This window comes from Lepisma saccharinum, chromosome 2, assembly GCF_977018435.1.
Source record: "Lepisma saccharinum chromosome 2, izLepSacc3.1, whole genome shotgun sequence".
Taxonomy (NCBI): Eukaryota; Metazoa; Arthropoda; class Insecta; order Zygentoma; family Lepismatidae; genus Lepisma; species Lepisma saccharinum.
In genome coordinates this window covers 54,356,155-54,372,909 of record NC_139230.1, presented here as the reverse complement: position 1 = coordinate 54,372,909, position 16,755 = coordinate 54,356,155, and the positions used below count along the sequence as shown (strand labels likewise).

The 16,755-nt window shown below is 36.1% G+C and overlaps 1 protein-coding gene across 2 annotated transcripts in view; it reads left to right on the top strand.

Annotated features, from left to right (window-relative positions):
- The window catches only part of LOC145984038 (uncharacterized), a 200,732-nt gene that overhangs the window by 157,799 nt on the left and 26,178 nt on the right, over nucleotides 1-16,755 (top strand). For both annotated transcript variants that reach the window (XM_083117376.1, XM_083117375.1), the window contains exons 5-9: nucleotides 5,143-5,266; nucleotides 7,495-7,674; nucleotides 10,145-10,301; nucleotides 13,774-13,970; nucleotides 15,972-16,552. In XM_083117376.1, the coding sequence (XP_082973502.1) occupies nucleotides 5,143-5,266; nucleotides 7,495-7,674; nucleotides 10,145-10,301; nucleotides 13,774-13,970; nucleotides 15,972-16,552 (1,239 nt within the window). The remainder of the gene's footprint in view (nucleotides 1-5,142; nucleotides 5,267-7,494; nucleotides 7,675-10,144; nucleotides 10,302-13,773; nucleotides 13,971-15,971; nucleotides 16,553-16,755) is intronic.

The window sequence follows — 16,755 nt, the reverse complement described above, 5'->3', positions numbered from 1 at the left end:
TCCCCTCTTCTCCTCTGCTGTATGACAAATAGCACAAACATAAAAATCAAGATTTTGGAGAGCAAAACATAAAATTTGCATGCATCTGATGTCGAACCGGGAACTTTTATCTTTCGGGGAGTCAACATTATTTTTTTACTCAGTCGTCATATAACATAAACACACGCAAACATTCACATGTGCTTTTTATTATTTTGTGTTCGGTAAGTACAAGTATATTCTTACATAAATTATTGTTTAATTTAATAAATTATTGTTTAATTTAATAAATTGTAAACTCAAAACCTGCTAAACTAACACTCCTTCTGTCTATTGAAAGCGAATGTTGCGTGCATGCGGAAATAACACAGAAAAAAAAGCGGATGGAAGCAATTTAAAATCAGTAGAGCAAGGTCAGTATTACGAGAGCGTAAAAACACGTGTTTTCATTCAACTTCGAAAAATAAGAATGAATATGTGCATACAGAACACATATGCTTTCTTTTCACAGTTGTAAAATCATATAAATTTTACATGAAGTAAGTTACGGGAAGGCTCTCTCTTTTATGTCTGTGTATATGTTGTACAATTAGGTACAAGTATTGTACAATTAGGTACAAATTGTTGTACAATTATTTTCCCCAGTTGTCCAGTTGGAGTTAGGGGCACAACACTGGTACTATTTGTAATCACAGTGCTTACTCATGTATTTTGTTTAATATTTTATTTCAAATTCACTGTCAGAAACTAGTGTTGCCAGTTCCTGGATGTAGGTTTACCTACTCTGTTGGTTGTCACTGTCAAGCTTCCAGTATTCGTACAGCAAAAAAAGCTATAACCCCCCTCTCAAAATATATACATTGTATACGCCAAGATGCTCAATAGTCTAGCAACACATCATGAAAAAACATGTCAAAAGAACCCAGTGGGTTTATAAGTCAGTGCTGCCAACTCCTATTTGTAGGTTAGCTTAGCTAGTGAAAGATCATATAGTAGAATTTTTGTAGAGTGGGTACGCAACACCGACGAGCATCAAATAATAATTCAAGCCTCAAATAATAATTTCGAGCCTCAAACAAAACATCCAATAGTGTTGCCAGATGTAAAAAGAGGGCAATAGGCCCCCCCTCATAAAAGGCTACAGTAAAAACCCACAGTGTCGCCAACACTAGGCCCCCAACAGTATTGCCAGACATAAAAAATACATGGACCCCTCAGACCCTTTAATGAAAATTTACAGTGAAAAAACCCAGTAGGTTAACAACACTGTCAAACTACGGTAGTGTTGCCAGATGTAAACAGAAGACAATAAACCCCCCTCATAAAAGGCTACAGTGCCCCCACAGTGTTGCCAACTCTACCCCTCAAAATATACATCATAAAAGGCTACGACGAGCCCCAAATGATGATTCGAGCCTCAGTGAAAAAAACCCAGTAGGTTAACAACACTGTCAAACTACGGCAGTGTTACCAGATGTAAACAAAAAGCAATAAACCCCCCTCATAAAAGGCTACAGTGCCCCCACAGTGTTGCCAACTCTACCCCTCAAAATATACATCATAAAAGGCTACGACGAGCCCCAAATGATGATTCGAGCCCCAATTGAGGGCTTAGAACCCGGACTATGTCCCTTCTACTGTACCTACCATGCTGTACATAATTGCATGCATGTTTTTTTAAGGGGAGAGAATTTCGACTGTTGGACCCAGCTGGAAATTTTTCCAATTAGTTCCGATAGCCAATATGAGTTCTTAGACACTCTATTGGAACAGATTGGGCAATTGTTATGAATTGGTTTCTATTGGAAAGTATTTTATTGTCTTCAATATATTGTGTGTGAAAAATTCTTATCTATACAACCGTAATAGAAATAATTCAAATGTATGCCCCACAAACAGGATGTACAAGGGAGGAGAAAGAAGAATTTGAAGAAGACTTGGTCTTCAGGAAAGGAATGGCAAATTGTGATGGGTGATTTTAATGTAAAAGTGGGAAGAGACAGGAAAGGGTATACGGAAGTACTTGGAGCTGATGGATGGTGACAGAGGAATGAGGAGGGAAGGAGGCTACTGGACTTTTGTAAGAGAAATGGACTGTTAGTAGGTAATAGCTGGTTTAAGAAGAAATATGACAGCCATAAAATTACAAGATACGGTTGGAATAGTGAACAAAAGTCTGTAATAGATTATATTGGTAAACAAGGAAGTAAATAAGATAATGAACAACATTAAAGTAATACCCAGTGAGAACTTGGACAAGGACCACAGGCTACTAGAAGGAGATGTGAGGAGAAGGAAAATAAAAGATAGAAGGGAGGAACAAGAGAGAAGGATATGAGTGTGGAAATTGAAGGATAAGATGATAAAAGAGAAATATCAAGAAATATTGCAAACAAAAGTGTGAAGAGATTAACCCAAAAAAGTAAAAACAGAATGGAGAAGATTTAAAACAGAATTAGTAGAGGCAGCTGAAAAGGTTTGTGGAAGAACAAGCAAGAAAGGAAGGAAGAAAGAAACACCATGGTGGAATGAAAGAACTAGAGAGGCAGTGAAAAACAAAAAAAATATTCATTTAGAAACTAGTTTAAATGTAAATCGCAAAATGCCTGAAAAGAGTACGTGGAAAAGAAGAAAGAGGCAAGAGCATTAGTAAAGAAGGAAAGAAGAAAGTGGATGGAAGAATGGGCCAAAGTGCTAGAAGATGATGTCGATGGGAACAAGAAAGTATTGTATGGATTAGTGAGAGAAAGGAGAAGAGGAAGAGGAGACAGCTTGTAAGCTAAGGGATGAAAGTGGAAACATGGTAGTAGAAGAGGATGAAGAAATAAAGAGAATGTGGAGAAATCATTTTGAGAAATTGCTGAACGTGATAAAAGGAAATGAACATGAAAAAGTGAGGGAAAAAGAAAACAGGAAGGAAAAGGTGAATCTCTCAGGTAAAGAAGTGGAGGAAACGCTGAAGAGAATGAAGAGAGGTAGAGCACCTGGAATAGATGAAGTGCCAGTGGAAATGATACTAGGAGCATTAGTGATTGGCGTGCAGTGACTGTACAGTGTGTTGAAAACAGTGTGGCAAGAGAGAGAAGTGCCAAGAGATTGGACAAATTGTCTAATAGTTCCCATATTCAAGAATGGGGTCAGAAAGGAATATAGAGACTACAGAGGAATAACACTTATGTGCCACTCAGCAAAGGTGTATGAGAAAATATTAGAGAAAAGAATAAGGGAAATAACAGAGCTGAACGAGAGAGGAACAGTATGGATTTAGAAGACAGATCAACAGTAGATCTGATATTCACCATAAGGCAAATGCAGGAAAGGCACTACGAGTATGAAAATGATTTGATTATGGCATTCCTAGATATGGAAGAAGCATATTATAGCATGGACAGAACAAAGATTTGGAAGGCTCTAAGAGAGAGGAGAATCTAGGAAGAGATAGTGTGTAGAGTGCAGAGCACATACAAGGCCAATCAGAGCTGTGTGAAGACACCAGTGGGAAGAATGGAGTGGTTCAGTATAAGTAATGGACTAAAGCAGGGAAGTGCTCTTTCCCCACTGCTCTTCATATTTACAATGGATGCAATTAATGAAAAGATGGGGAAGAAGATAGGTGAGGAAGAGATGAAGACCCTGTTGTTCGCTGATGACTTAGTAATATTGGGGAACAGGCAAGAAGTAGTACAGATACAGCTTGATAGTTGGAATGAGGAAATCAGAAGAGCAGGAATGAAATTCAGTGCAGAAAACAGGGAGGTACCAATAACAACAAGAAATGGAGACAGAAATGAACCAAGAATAAAGATGGACATGGAAGAGTTGAGAGTAGTGGAGAGCTTTAAATATCTAGGAAGCATAATTGAGAGAAATGGAAGAATAGATGAGGAGGTAAACAGGAGAGGACAAATGGGTGGTGGCCTATATCAAAGCATTCGAAGATTAATATGAAACAGGGATGTGCCTATGAAATGCAAGAAGGTAATATACAACACATACTATGTGCCAATAATTACGTACAGGGCAGAGACTTGGACAATGACAGAGAGAGACAAAAGAAAGATGAAGTGGAGATGAAATTTTTAAGGAGTGTATTGGAGAAGACTAGAAGGGATAGAATAAGGAATGAGGAGATCTGACAAGCAGTGGGGGTGGTGAAGCTTCAAGACAGGATAGATCAGGCACAGATGAGATGGTTTGGACACATGAAGAGGATGGATGCAGAAACACTACCAGTTAGAACTTACAATGCACTAGGAGTGGGAAAAAGGCCAAGGGGGAGACCAAGATATTGGTGGAAAGATCAAATAGCAGTGTGTGTTAGGAGAAGAGGACAAGATTGGAACACTGGAAAGAGGAGTGGTGGAAGACCAGGAAAAAAAATGGAGAGGCTTGACTTCTATGCCGACCCAGCCAGAGGCATGAAACGGCGAAGGATGATGATGATGACAACTGTAAATGCAATGGAGAAATCGTAATAAACAATTAAAATAAATCTCTGGTAAACCATGTGGAATTTGTAACTTGTAATTTGTAGGTATGTATTAAGATAAATCTGACTTCAGTAGTATGCATTAGAATCCAGAAGAAATTCAGTTCAATTGTGCTGTTTTTCCAATGAACTTCTAAATCACAGGAAATGTGGTGTAAAGGATTAATCTACTTATGCTTTGAGTCAATAAATGAATTTATTTCATATTGATTCCACAATATATACAAACTTACAATTGGATAAAATTCACTAATTGCAAATTGCCTTGGTTTTCCAATTTGTTTCAGTTGAGATTCCGATTGAAACCAATACATTCCGATACCTATATTAACCATCCGATAGAATCAGATTCAATCCAGTTGAGACCAATTCAATCCAATTGAAATTTCAATTGAAACCAATAGAAAATTCCAGCTGGAGAAAGGAACATTTTTAATGAATTTATGAAGAGGAAAATTGAATTAATGAATTACAGCCCTGTGTTCTTCAGAAAAATCAAGTTCAAAACCCCTTCCCTTTTGTTTCACCCTTAATTCTGCATTTCATGTTGCTCTTCCTTTTTATAGGTAAGAATGTGTATATATCAGCATGTTGTATTGGATACTTTATTCTTCAATATTTGTTGTATGTTAGCAGTGAAAGTATTAATGTTATATTTGTCTTGTATATTTCAGAGCCATTAGACATGCCAATGTACTTTTAATGATGGCAGCAGTAGTACCAACCCAGGAGGACAATATATTCATTGCCTTTGAAGACATTTCATTAGGCTCTTTGTATATGTTAAACCATACTCAGGTAAGAACTTCATGTAATTAAAAAGAAGCTTTTAATGAGAGATTTTTTATTAAAAAATCAAAATAATCCTGTGGACAATAGTTGTCTATGGGGGTGTAAGGGCTGGCCCTTCTGGAAGTCACCCAAATGTTAACCTCACTTCCATGTAGTATACCCTGGACTGCATTTTACAGACTAATCAGGCTCTGGCACCTGAATCTGTGCCAAGGATAATCCTTTGTAGGACTTGTCATCCATATGTGTTTGTGATTGTCCCTTCATGTATCCCATCATATCACCATTCATCATCATCTTCACAATTAGCCAGAAGTGGCAGAATTGCGAAGTGTAATAAATAAATCAATCATAGTAGTCTGTGTAGTAAAATGACTTGACTTTGATGCAAGAAAATAAGTTTTGATCCACAACAATTCTGCAAGCGTTTCTATTGTTGTTAGCTTGGGTGGTGGAACATATCCATAGTCATCTTGCTGCATTTATTTCCTGCTTCCTTGACAGTGGTTAGCGCATAGCTTGTATGAAACCAGAAGTCCTAGGTTAGGATTATGGGCAAGGCATGTTTGTTCTTTCACATAGTTCATGGATTAGTCATTCATTTGCATCCTTTTAATTAACCTAGAAAGGTAGAAATATGACTTAAAATTGCCACAAATGTAAAACATCAGTACAGATAACTTCATTTCTTTTCATGTTTTGGGGAATGAGATGCAGTAGCAAATTAATACATTAACAGGAAGTACTCACTTATATGTGAAACTGTGTTTTTGTGTGTTCTATGATTATTTTTTTTTTTTTGGGTGCATCAGCACTGAGGCTATTTTGCACCTGCCACACTATATGGAGTCCAGCCCCTTATCATAACAAAATAAAAATAAAAGTGTGTCTAAAAACTAAAATTTCCTTACCTTGGTTAAAAGCCGAGGCGAAAAAGGGCGCTCAGCACAAATAAGGACAAAGCACAGGACGGCACAGAATTATACTGGCCATGGGGGCCAGTCGCCAGAGCCTCGTTAGTCTGCAGTCCAGGGTGTACTATGTGAAAGTGAGGTTGACTATTGGACGCACTACGTGGAAGGAGCACCCCTTACATCCTCTTGAGAGGATGGCAGCAGTAGCCACCAAAATGTATAGAACATGTGCCCCACCCCCCAAAAAAAAGTTTGACAGATAAATGAGTATTTCCTGTTAGTGTATTAATTTACCAATTTTGTAAATATCTATTGGGTGCGTGACTAATTCTAATGGTACTTCATTGTTTTGTGTTAGCATTCTACCCTTACCTTGATGAATTGAGAAAAAAACATGGTTTGTTGCCATTTTAAACATGCACTTATGCAGTTACACTGGGAAGACACGCAGTAAACAGAACAGTTAGATGTCCTTTGTGAATGAAAAAGTGATGGATAGGTAACGTGGTAAATTTTGAACCACAGTAATTGTAACTGCAATGTGTTAGTTTTTTAGTACCTTGTCCAGCTCTAAACAAAGACTTAAATATACAGGGTATCCATAGACAAAATCACAGTATTTGTTCAATGTGTTCCCCATTGAGTTTCACACATGTTTGTAGGGGGAATCGCAAATTGTTGAGCACACGGGGGACATAATCTGGGCCAATGGCTTTGCATCCTTGATTCTCTGTGAAAATGAACCATATCGTGCATCTTCACACTGTACACCAGGCATTTAACATACCCCCAGAAAGCATAGTTAATCGGATTCAAACCCGGCTAGCGTGGGGCCCATTTGGCAGCTCCTCTGTGACCTATCCGGTGTTCCAGAAATCTGGTATCCAGCCAGTCTCATACAGCCTATAGTACGAGACTTTTTGGACACCCTGGATATTTGTACTATGCATGTAGCTGAATACTTCCTTATTTTTCGTTTCAATGAATGTCTTATGAAGAAATGTTTGTTATCAAGAATGAAGAATAAATACATATATTATTTTGTTTTTTTAAAATCCAAATTCAGATATTACTTGCTACTTTTTGTGCTATCCAAATGTTTCCAATCTTTTACTACAAATGAAATGTGACCACATCTTAGTTTTTAAGATCAGTTATTTTATCATATATTACCATTTTCCTTTATCCTTTATGACTTGTAGAAAATATATGGAGATGTATTTATTTCATTTTACCAAAAGTGTTAAAGTTGACTTGTGTTACATATACCTAGGTATAATAATATAAATTAGTGTATTTATATTGTTATGTTTATTTCAGAGAAGGAAAATTCCTTACCAATCGTGTGTCATCTATATGAAACAAATATGTTCAGCATTACATTTTCTTCATCAGCAGAGATATGTCCACACTGCAATATCTTCTCATAGTATATGTGTTATAACTGACCGTTTAGCAAAACTCTCATGTTTTGAGTTTGCTGTTAGAGTGAGTGACTCAGTAAGTATTTAAATTTACTGAATCTATTAACCTCAGAACAAATTATGTAATACATTTTTTTTTTTAATTTTAACATATAACATTTTAACTCATATATTGCTTATATTCCTGAATATTTTCAAGTGTTATCAAGGACTTAATTTTCACTAATGTGTGTGGAACTTTACTATATAATTGTCATTTTAAGTTGCAAATGATTTCAATTATTACCAAAGGCCCCCTTCTACCTACCTTCACACATATATTATACATATATTATATATGGGTCATTCCATGACAAATCAGGCAGGAGTTGACCCTCATAGCCACCGATTTTGATGATATTTGGTACACAGCTTTGCTTTGCTCCAAAACCGATACCTGTGAAAGGATTTTGCTGAAATATGATGATTACGTATTATATGAGGGTTGTTCAAAATGTCATTTTTGAGCAACATGCTCTTTTCAATTAAGTATATCTCTGGAATGAATGAAGATACAGAAGCGTTCTTGAGCTCGTTGTAAAGAGGAAAGACTGTTGCATACTATAAGATGATCAAATGTTGAAAGTTAGTAAAATTTGAACACACTGTTCAAATTTCAAGTTTGAACAGCTCAAAACACTACCATCCTCCCTCTTCATACTGAGAAAGAGTTATCGAGGTGTTTTTTGATATAAGGGAGAAAAATGAAATTGAAATTTGTCCTGCATCAGCAATGAACTGAGCTGCAGTATCCCTATGATGAGACTTTTCATTTCTGTCATGCTAGAGGATATATATATATATACTTACTGTTCAGGGACAGATGATATTCCTCTTGATAATTGGCTTCATTTTGTGCTGTTATTGATAATATATACATTACTGTTTTCATATTTTTAGCCGCGAAGTAACATATCCAGATATCAACATAACCTTCTTCCAGCTTGCTAGTAAAAGCCAATTGTTAGAAAAATTATATGTGCATTTTATATATATGTATAAGATAAGCTAATACTAATTACAGATATTATAACCTTAATGAATTCAAATACTAAACTGGATTATTGTATTTTTGTGTTGTATTTTTTCTATTTACAAATTTAGAATTGTAATCCTGTACGAGAGTCACTATTTATATTTTGAGCCTAACAATGAAAAAACAGGAATTTGGCATTGAAAACTGCTTTATTGTTTTTCGAAGTATTCTCCTTTATGGTCAATACACTTTTGCATTTGTTCGAACCATTTGTCAAAGCAGTTTTTCCAATCTTCTTGAGACACCTCCATAATATGGTTTTTGAACGCATCAACGGCATCTTCCGCCGACGAAAATCGTTGTCCACGCAATTTATTCTTGACATTTGGAAACAAGAAGTAGTCATTGGATGCCAAATCAGGACTGTACGGTGGATGACCCATCAATTCGATTTTTTGACTGTTCATAAAGTCGGTTGTTAGACGAGATGTGTGACAGCTGTCATTGTCTTGATGAAGAATGATCCGACGGAGTTTGTTTGTTTTCCGTATTTGACCGAAGACCTCTGGCAAACAAATTGTTGTGTACCATTCCGAGTTGACCGTTCTACGTTCCTCTAAAGGCACAGTTGCCACATGACCAGTTTTCCCAAAAAAACAGGCGACCATTTGTTTCGATGTGCTTCAAGCGCGAACAACTTTTGTTGGATTGGGTTCATCTTGAAACACCCATACAGTCGACTGCTGTTTACGTTCCAGCTCATATGCATATATCCATGATTCATCACCTGTTACAATCTTATATACATCTTTTGAAGCACCACGATTGTATTTATTGAGCATTTGTTTGCACCAATTGACGCGAGCGTCTTTTTCAGTTTTTGTCAAATTGTGTGGGATCCAACGAGAACATACCTTTCTCACAGCTAAATGATCATGTAATATTTTATATATGCTGGTGGAACTAATGCCTATGGTTGCCTCAATCTCACAGTATGTCACATGACGATCTTGCAGTATTAGGTTTTGCGCAGCATCAATGTTTTCTTGAACAACAACTGATTTTGGACGACCTTCGCGAATCTCGTCGGTGAGCGAATGGCGGCCATGATTAAATTCGTTACACCAGCGTTTCACAGTGGCAAAGGATGGGGCTTCATCGCCAAATGTGGAAGTAAGTTGATCGATGCACTCTTGTCTTGATAATCCACGTCGAAAATCGTAAAAAATCATCGCACGAAAATGTTCACGAGTTAATTCCATTTTATTGTTGTCGTGCAATCTCCAAGGCAACATAAACAACACAAATGAAGCTATTGACAAAACATTTGAAGTACGTTATGGTCAATAATGCCAGACGATTCCGTGCAAACGTCAAATCGCGCCTAACTTCAATCAGTGTTGCCAAGGCTCAAAATATAAATAGTGACCCTCGTATTGCATACCCATGGAGTTGGGTCAATGGGAATAAATAATATTATTATTATTTGAAAATTACACTGAAAGAGTTTTTAGACTTTTTCTTATTTTAGATGCAGGTTTTGGAGAAAAAGAAAAAGAAATTGCCATTTGAAGACTACAGGAAGTTATATTTTCAATGGCATGCACCTGAAAGTTTAGCTGATCACATCTACATACAGAAATCAGATGTGTATAGCCTATGTCTTGTGATTTGGGAAATGTTTGCAAGTAAGTAGCAGTGAATATATATTAGGAGTATGTCACATAGTACTCAATTGGCATTGGTTGATTGGTAAATTTATTGATAGTTTTCAGATTCAATATTTATATAAATATATTTTAGTTTAGTGAAAAACTCTTCCATTTTGTTAGTATTTCTTATGAATATAGAGTTACAATTCTTATACTTTAGTTGTGTGAAATAAATGTGTAAATAGTTTCTTCTTCAAAGCTAAATCTAAGCAGCCACCTGGTGATATTGGATTGGATTTTTTTTCAATCTGTTGACTACTGTACATCAGATATTTCTAAGTGCATAGTAGAGATGACATGGAATACGTGACTATGTGATATATATACTACAATCTTATTCAGACATCGTACACACGCACATTCACATTAGATTTTAGTGTTTAAAAGCTGCCTAATGAAGTTCAGACAATATTCTCTACCTCAAATTCCACTCGGTACAGAAAAGGTATCGCTGCGGTGGCTCAGTTGCTGGACCCTGTGGCAGAGTGGTTAGCTCATTGCGCTGCAACGCTAGGCTTGGATGTTTGTGTTTGTCCAAATAATGAGAACCAATGAGAATACAGTGAAACTTGACATGTGTGAAAGATTGTGAAAATGTGTGAATGACTGAGGATACTGCCGAATAGGGGTATTCCTTTTAAATGAAAAAAAAGTCTGTAACGCATCTGACTACCATGCTAAAGGTCCCGGGTTCGATCCCCGGCCAGTTCAAATCCGGGAACTTTTCTAACTGAAGTTGCCCCAGTGCCCACCCAGCATTGAATGACATGGGTACCTGGGGGAAACCCTGGGGGGTAAAGGCCGTCAGGGGCATGATGCTGATCACATCACCCCCACTTACGACCGGATCAAGAAAGTGTGGGGCATTACCCCCACACCCCCTGTACGCCTTCATGGAATGGTGCTAAGCACAGGGGAGCACTTTACCTTTTTTTTTTTTTTTTTTTTTTTTACAGAAAAGGTAATATATCACTCAAGCTACAAGTGTTAAATCTGATATTGAAAAAAAAAAGGTGATGGCAATGTTTTAATATTTGCAGACAGCCATGGTCTTGAATTAGCATAGAAAATCGGCAACCTAAATCCAAAATTGCACTGTAGAAGTAATGTAAAGCCGGGAGCAAAATCCCATGACATGTTAAGAAACACAGCTCCGGAATGTCAAATGCTATATTCAAAGGATCACGTTGTCTTAATTACAGGAACAAATGACATCGGGAAGAACGAAGGTCAGAATGTCATCAAAGCCCTTAGAAAAACCCTAAATCTACTGAAACACACAAATGTAATTGTTGCTAATGTTCCTTGCAGATATGATTTAATTAGTGAGTCATGTGATAACTTAAAAATAAGCAGAGTAAATAAGGTAATAAAAACCATTGATAAACATTTCACAAACATAAGAATACTAGAATTAAACTCTTTACAAAGATCACTACACACTAACCATGGCCTACATTTGAACTAAAAGGGAAAACTATACATAAGTCAAGCCATACTAGAACTTGTCACAAATGGTAAATCTCATGAAACAGGTGTAGCTCTCCCGCTTGGTTGGACAACCAGTGATCCACTAATAGGAAGTGAGAAAAAGACTCATCAAAATGCTGCAGTGAACACCTCAGGACTGTCTGAAAATGAGTGCAACATGCTTGAAGATGACTATGAAACAAGAACTTAGAAGAAAATAAGACCAACCAAAGAAAATGACAATTTACGAACAGAAGAAAAAAGTTCTACATGTGACAAAGTAAATAAAGATGTAAGCTGTGCAAAGGAAAAGGTGGAAAGTATGAATGCAGTGACCGGTGGCTCTGCTGAGGAGAATGGTAAAAAGAAGGCAAGTGTGGTAGCTGCTGTCCGTTCAACGGGCATGAAGATAAGTTTGCCAGCAAAGCTGCAGAATATTTTTTTATGGTAGAAAATGTAGGAAATGAAACTGGTACAGACGGGATCAAATGAAATATACTTCCCCTTTCCTACCATCTCAGAAGCGAGTTGGATACTCTTCATTGTTCCTGTATAGATAAGAAAGTGGGGGAGGGCAGTAGCAGACAAGGCCAGCACGCAAACTTGTTTCCAGCAAGCTTTCTCTTGGAGTCTTGGCAGTTTGTGGAAGAATTTTGTGTTCCTATCCCCCCGTGTGTCTGTCTGTCTCTCTCTCTCTCTCTCTCTCTCTCTCTCTGTCTCCCTCCCTCCCTCCACCCCCTCCCTTGTGTTTGTGTGTGTATGCGTATGTGTGTGCGCGTGCCAACACCTGTTTCATTTTAAGTTTGACGTATTTTATTACATTGACTAATTGCTGTTGTGACTGGGTATGAACCAGGTTAGCAATGGAGATATAATGAAGGATCAAAAATACAAAAATTCATGGCATGAGTAGTTAGTAGTAGTAAAGGTAAGGTAAAGTTCGGTTGTCCATATAGAACCGTACCATGAAGGCACATTTAGGGGATGTGGCAGTAGGGCGCCGCATATTCTAGAGTTTGGCCATTTTGGAGGTCAATGACCACCCATTTTTACTCCCCAGGGATATAGTAAAAACGAGAAAATAAAAATGTTTTACATTCTACGTATGTGACAGTATTCTTTGGATTTTGTCTTGGAAGTGTCTGTTAACATTCTAACCCACAATTTTGTTTGATAAAACTGGCTGAAGGCCACAAGTGTTCCTGAGAAGTAATAAGCATATCACATAATGCGCAATAGTTTGGCTCGCATTTTTCGAAAATAATAATAATAATAATAATAAAAACATTATATCTTCCTATGTAAGCCATATTGAGTCTGCCTTACATAGTGTTATTTTTCCTTTGTTATAAACAGGACCTTATATTACAGTCTAAACTAAGTATATTGTTGTAAAGTACAAATTATGAGCTATCGTAATATGGACTTTCACTTGCAAGATGTAGTAAGTAATAATTGACATATGCAATATTAGATCACGTAGAACACAATCACAAGGTCCAGCTATTTCGCTTCTTTGTCCTCAAGTTACTGCACTATAGGTACAGCCAACAGGTTCAATCGCATCATTCGGACAGTATAAATTACATACTAACATCATCGGTTGAATTAATCTTGTAACTACTTGGAAACAGCAAATAGGCCATATTGGGTACTAGGCCATATTATGTTCAGGTACCTTATTTAAGTTTGGTAATATTTTTGCTGATGTATGCCTGAAGATTTTGTATCGATTTACATTGAGATTTCAAAGTTAAAGAATGGATGAGGGGCCTCATATTCTAATCTCAGCCAGGGCCACACAATATGTTGCTATGCCAATGGTTATTTAGTAAACATGCTTAGTTTTTATTCCCTTTTATACACATAGAAATTTGAATGACTAGAACTTCAAGAATTTTGTAAGTTTTAAACTTTACATGAATTTTTTTTCCATATTGGCTACGAAAAACAAATTTGTATTATTTTTAATCAACAGGTACCCCGCCCTTTCAGAACTGCACAAGAGAGGAAGTATTACAATACTACAGTTTACAAGATCTTGATTATTTTGATATTGGGAATGGATCTATACCTCCACCATTGGATGCTCTTCTATTGAAGGGACTGATGTTTCATCTTGGACATAGAAAACTTAAGTTGAATGAGTTATTGATGCAACTTAACCAAATGGATGTAAGTTAACATAACCTAAAAGATGCAATGTTATTTGTATTGTAATGCTTATATAAAAAATAAAGAAAAAGACTAAGAATTTTCAAACTTCATTGGTCAAACTTGAATTAAGATTTAATTTCTTGCTTGATTTACACACACACACACGCACACACGTACACACGCACACACGTACACACGTACACACACACACGTACACACACACGTACACACACACGTACACACACGTACGTATGTACATGTTTGTTATGCATGCCAAACACGTACACGTACGTATGTACATGTTTGTTATGCATGCCAAACATCTTATTAAATTTCATACTATCAGTGTATTATTTCTTCTAATGGAAGAATAAATTAGAATTGGTCTTTATTTAGATTATTCCCTGTGATTATGAGGATAACACAACTAGGTGTACACTCGCTTGGAATTTCTTACATTTCAGAAGTTAGTGCAGCAATTATTATTATTACCAAAGGCATGTATATTTATTTTAAATGAGGCAGTTCAACTGCTAAAAGCATTTAAAATACAATTATGAATAGGAAAATAGAGCAAATTAATTATATTGCCTGTGTTCTCCAAGAAAATGGAAATGCAAGGGAGGAGAGAGGAGGGTCTTCTGATCCATTCCTCCTCAATGCACCCCTTATTGTTACCACTTTATTCTTTTCATAAATGGCTCATTACACTCGATTTTGACCAATTTTTAATAATTTGTCACTTCACCATTTTTAAAAACTTTTATAACATAACCACTTATTTCTATAGCCTTCAAGTGTTCAAAACTGACAATGATTTTTTTTCCAAACTTTCATTTTGATCTGGCGGCCATTTTCAATTAGTCATGTATGGTGATTTTAGCAATTTCAGACCTTTATAACCTTATGTTCTGTAATTCCAAATGCAATATTTCAAAAATAATTTCCTTCCTCTTTCTTTGTGTTTATCACCATTTTTGCTCTCAGATTAGTGGTTTCCATGCTTTAATACATCAAATGCAATAAATATTTTTTTTCATAATTTCTCATCTATGGTGCACAAAATAACCATTAAGGGACAACCCCCTTAGCCATATTTCTTATGTTTACTGTGCAGTGTCAGGTAAGTCCAAAAATGATTAAACATTTGAGGTGCCTAGGGCCCTTTTTTTCTTTAAGCTTCCAAAAAAATCAAAAGTTAACCCAAATGGGGGACAGAGGAAAAATCTGAAATTTGCACTACATTGGGAACTCTTGAGGTTCAACATAGTATTACAATTTAGTGAAGGTGTTTTTCTGAATAAGAAAGATATTTACGATGAAATTTAGGCCAAATTATAGCCCCTTTATAATACATTATAGAACACATGTAGAATTGGGAAATGAAGAAAATGCAAGACAGAAGATAGTCTAAATACATTTAAAATGTAGACTTCTTAAAAATTGGTATTAAATTTGAAACTATGTATTATATGTAGGTAGAGAGTAAGTCAAAAGTCATGATTGGCCCAACAAATTTTATTGAGATAGTCTCCCTGAACTACTTATCCATATTCATTCATTCTCTGTAGGGCCTCCCCGATGACCCAGTGGTAGCGTGGTCGCCTTGTAATCAAGGGGTCCCAGGTTTGATACCCAGTGCTGGCACAAGTGGTTCGGATCCCACTTTAAACTGTAGGTCCAGTCCCGATTAGCCTTACTGTGCATAAAGGGGACTTAAAACATCAAATCAAATTAAATCATTCATTCTCTGTAATGGTAATAATGATATGTCCTTATTTTCTTTACTTGTGGAGGATTCTAAATTCATCTTTTTCTTTTTTGCTTTCATATTTATGTAATTAAAGTACATAATGGAAATTTTGATAGTATTAGATTTACTGTTTGTATATTAGAAAGTTTACTGATGTACATATTTAAGTAAATATTGCATGGGAAAATGAAATATTTTCAAATATTTACTGGTTGATGTTTCTGGCACATGAAAATTCTATAACATTAATTTTGATTGTTTTGCAGGTTTACAACAGGGTTCTGTGTGAACTGAAACAATGTACAAGTCCATTACAAAAGTTGATACAAAATAGACATCTGGAAGGATCAGAATCACAAAGTGATGTAACAATTTCAAGTCGGAGAACCTGCAGTCATGTTTCACAGTTTTCAAGTTCAAGGTTGTTAGTTAAAGTTAAGGAATGTGTTTCCACAAAAAGGGTTGAAACTACAGATATAACGCACAAAAGGAAACTAGAAAGTACATCTCGTGTGTTGGAAGAGGTGGATAGAAAAGTTGATACAAAACAAGTAACAAAAGAAAATGATCAAAAAGGCCAATTGCAGGTGCTGAATTGTATTAAAAATACAAATCAGACTCAAATTACAGATAAATCTGACTTTGATGCAAGTAAAGTTATTGCAGCAAGACAATTATTGCAACTGAAAGACCTATACAATTCTAAAATTATGGCAAATGATAATTCTAATATGCAAAAATTTGGAATTACTTTGAGCAGAAAAGTGGATGCTCTAAAGAAATCTGATTTTCAACATCATTCTGCTGAACATAATTCGAGGTTACAATTTGCAGGGAAAAGGCTTCCGTAAGTGTGTCTGCTTGTTCAAGAAAATTATTTAGAATTAGAAACTTAATGTTAACCTAGCAATGCTAGAATGTTCATAGCAAAAAACAAGTAAAACTTGCAATGTCTGTCAGTATGTAAGTGAATTTCATTTGAGAATATAATTTGTGTGTATGTGTTAGTTCATAGTGTCCAATAACCTCAGACTCTATAAAGATAAAAAA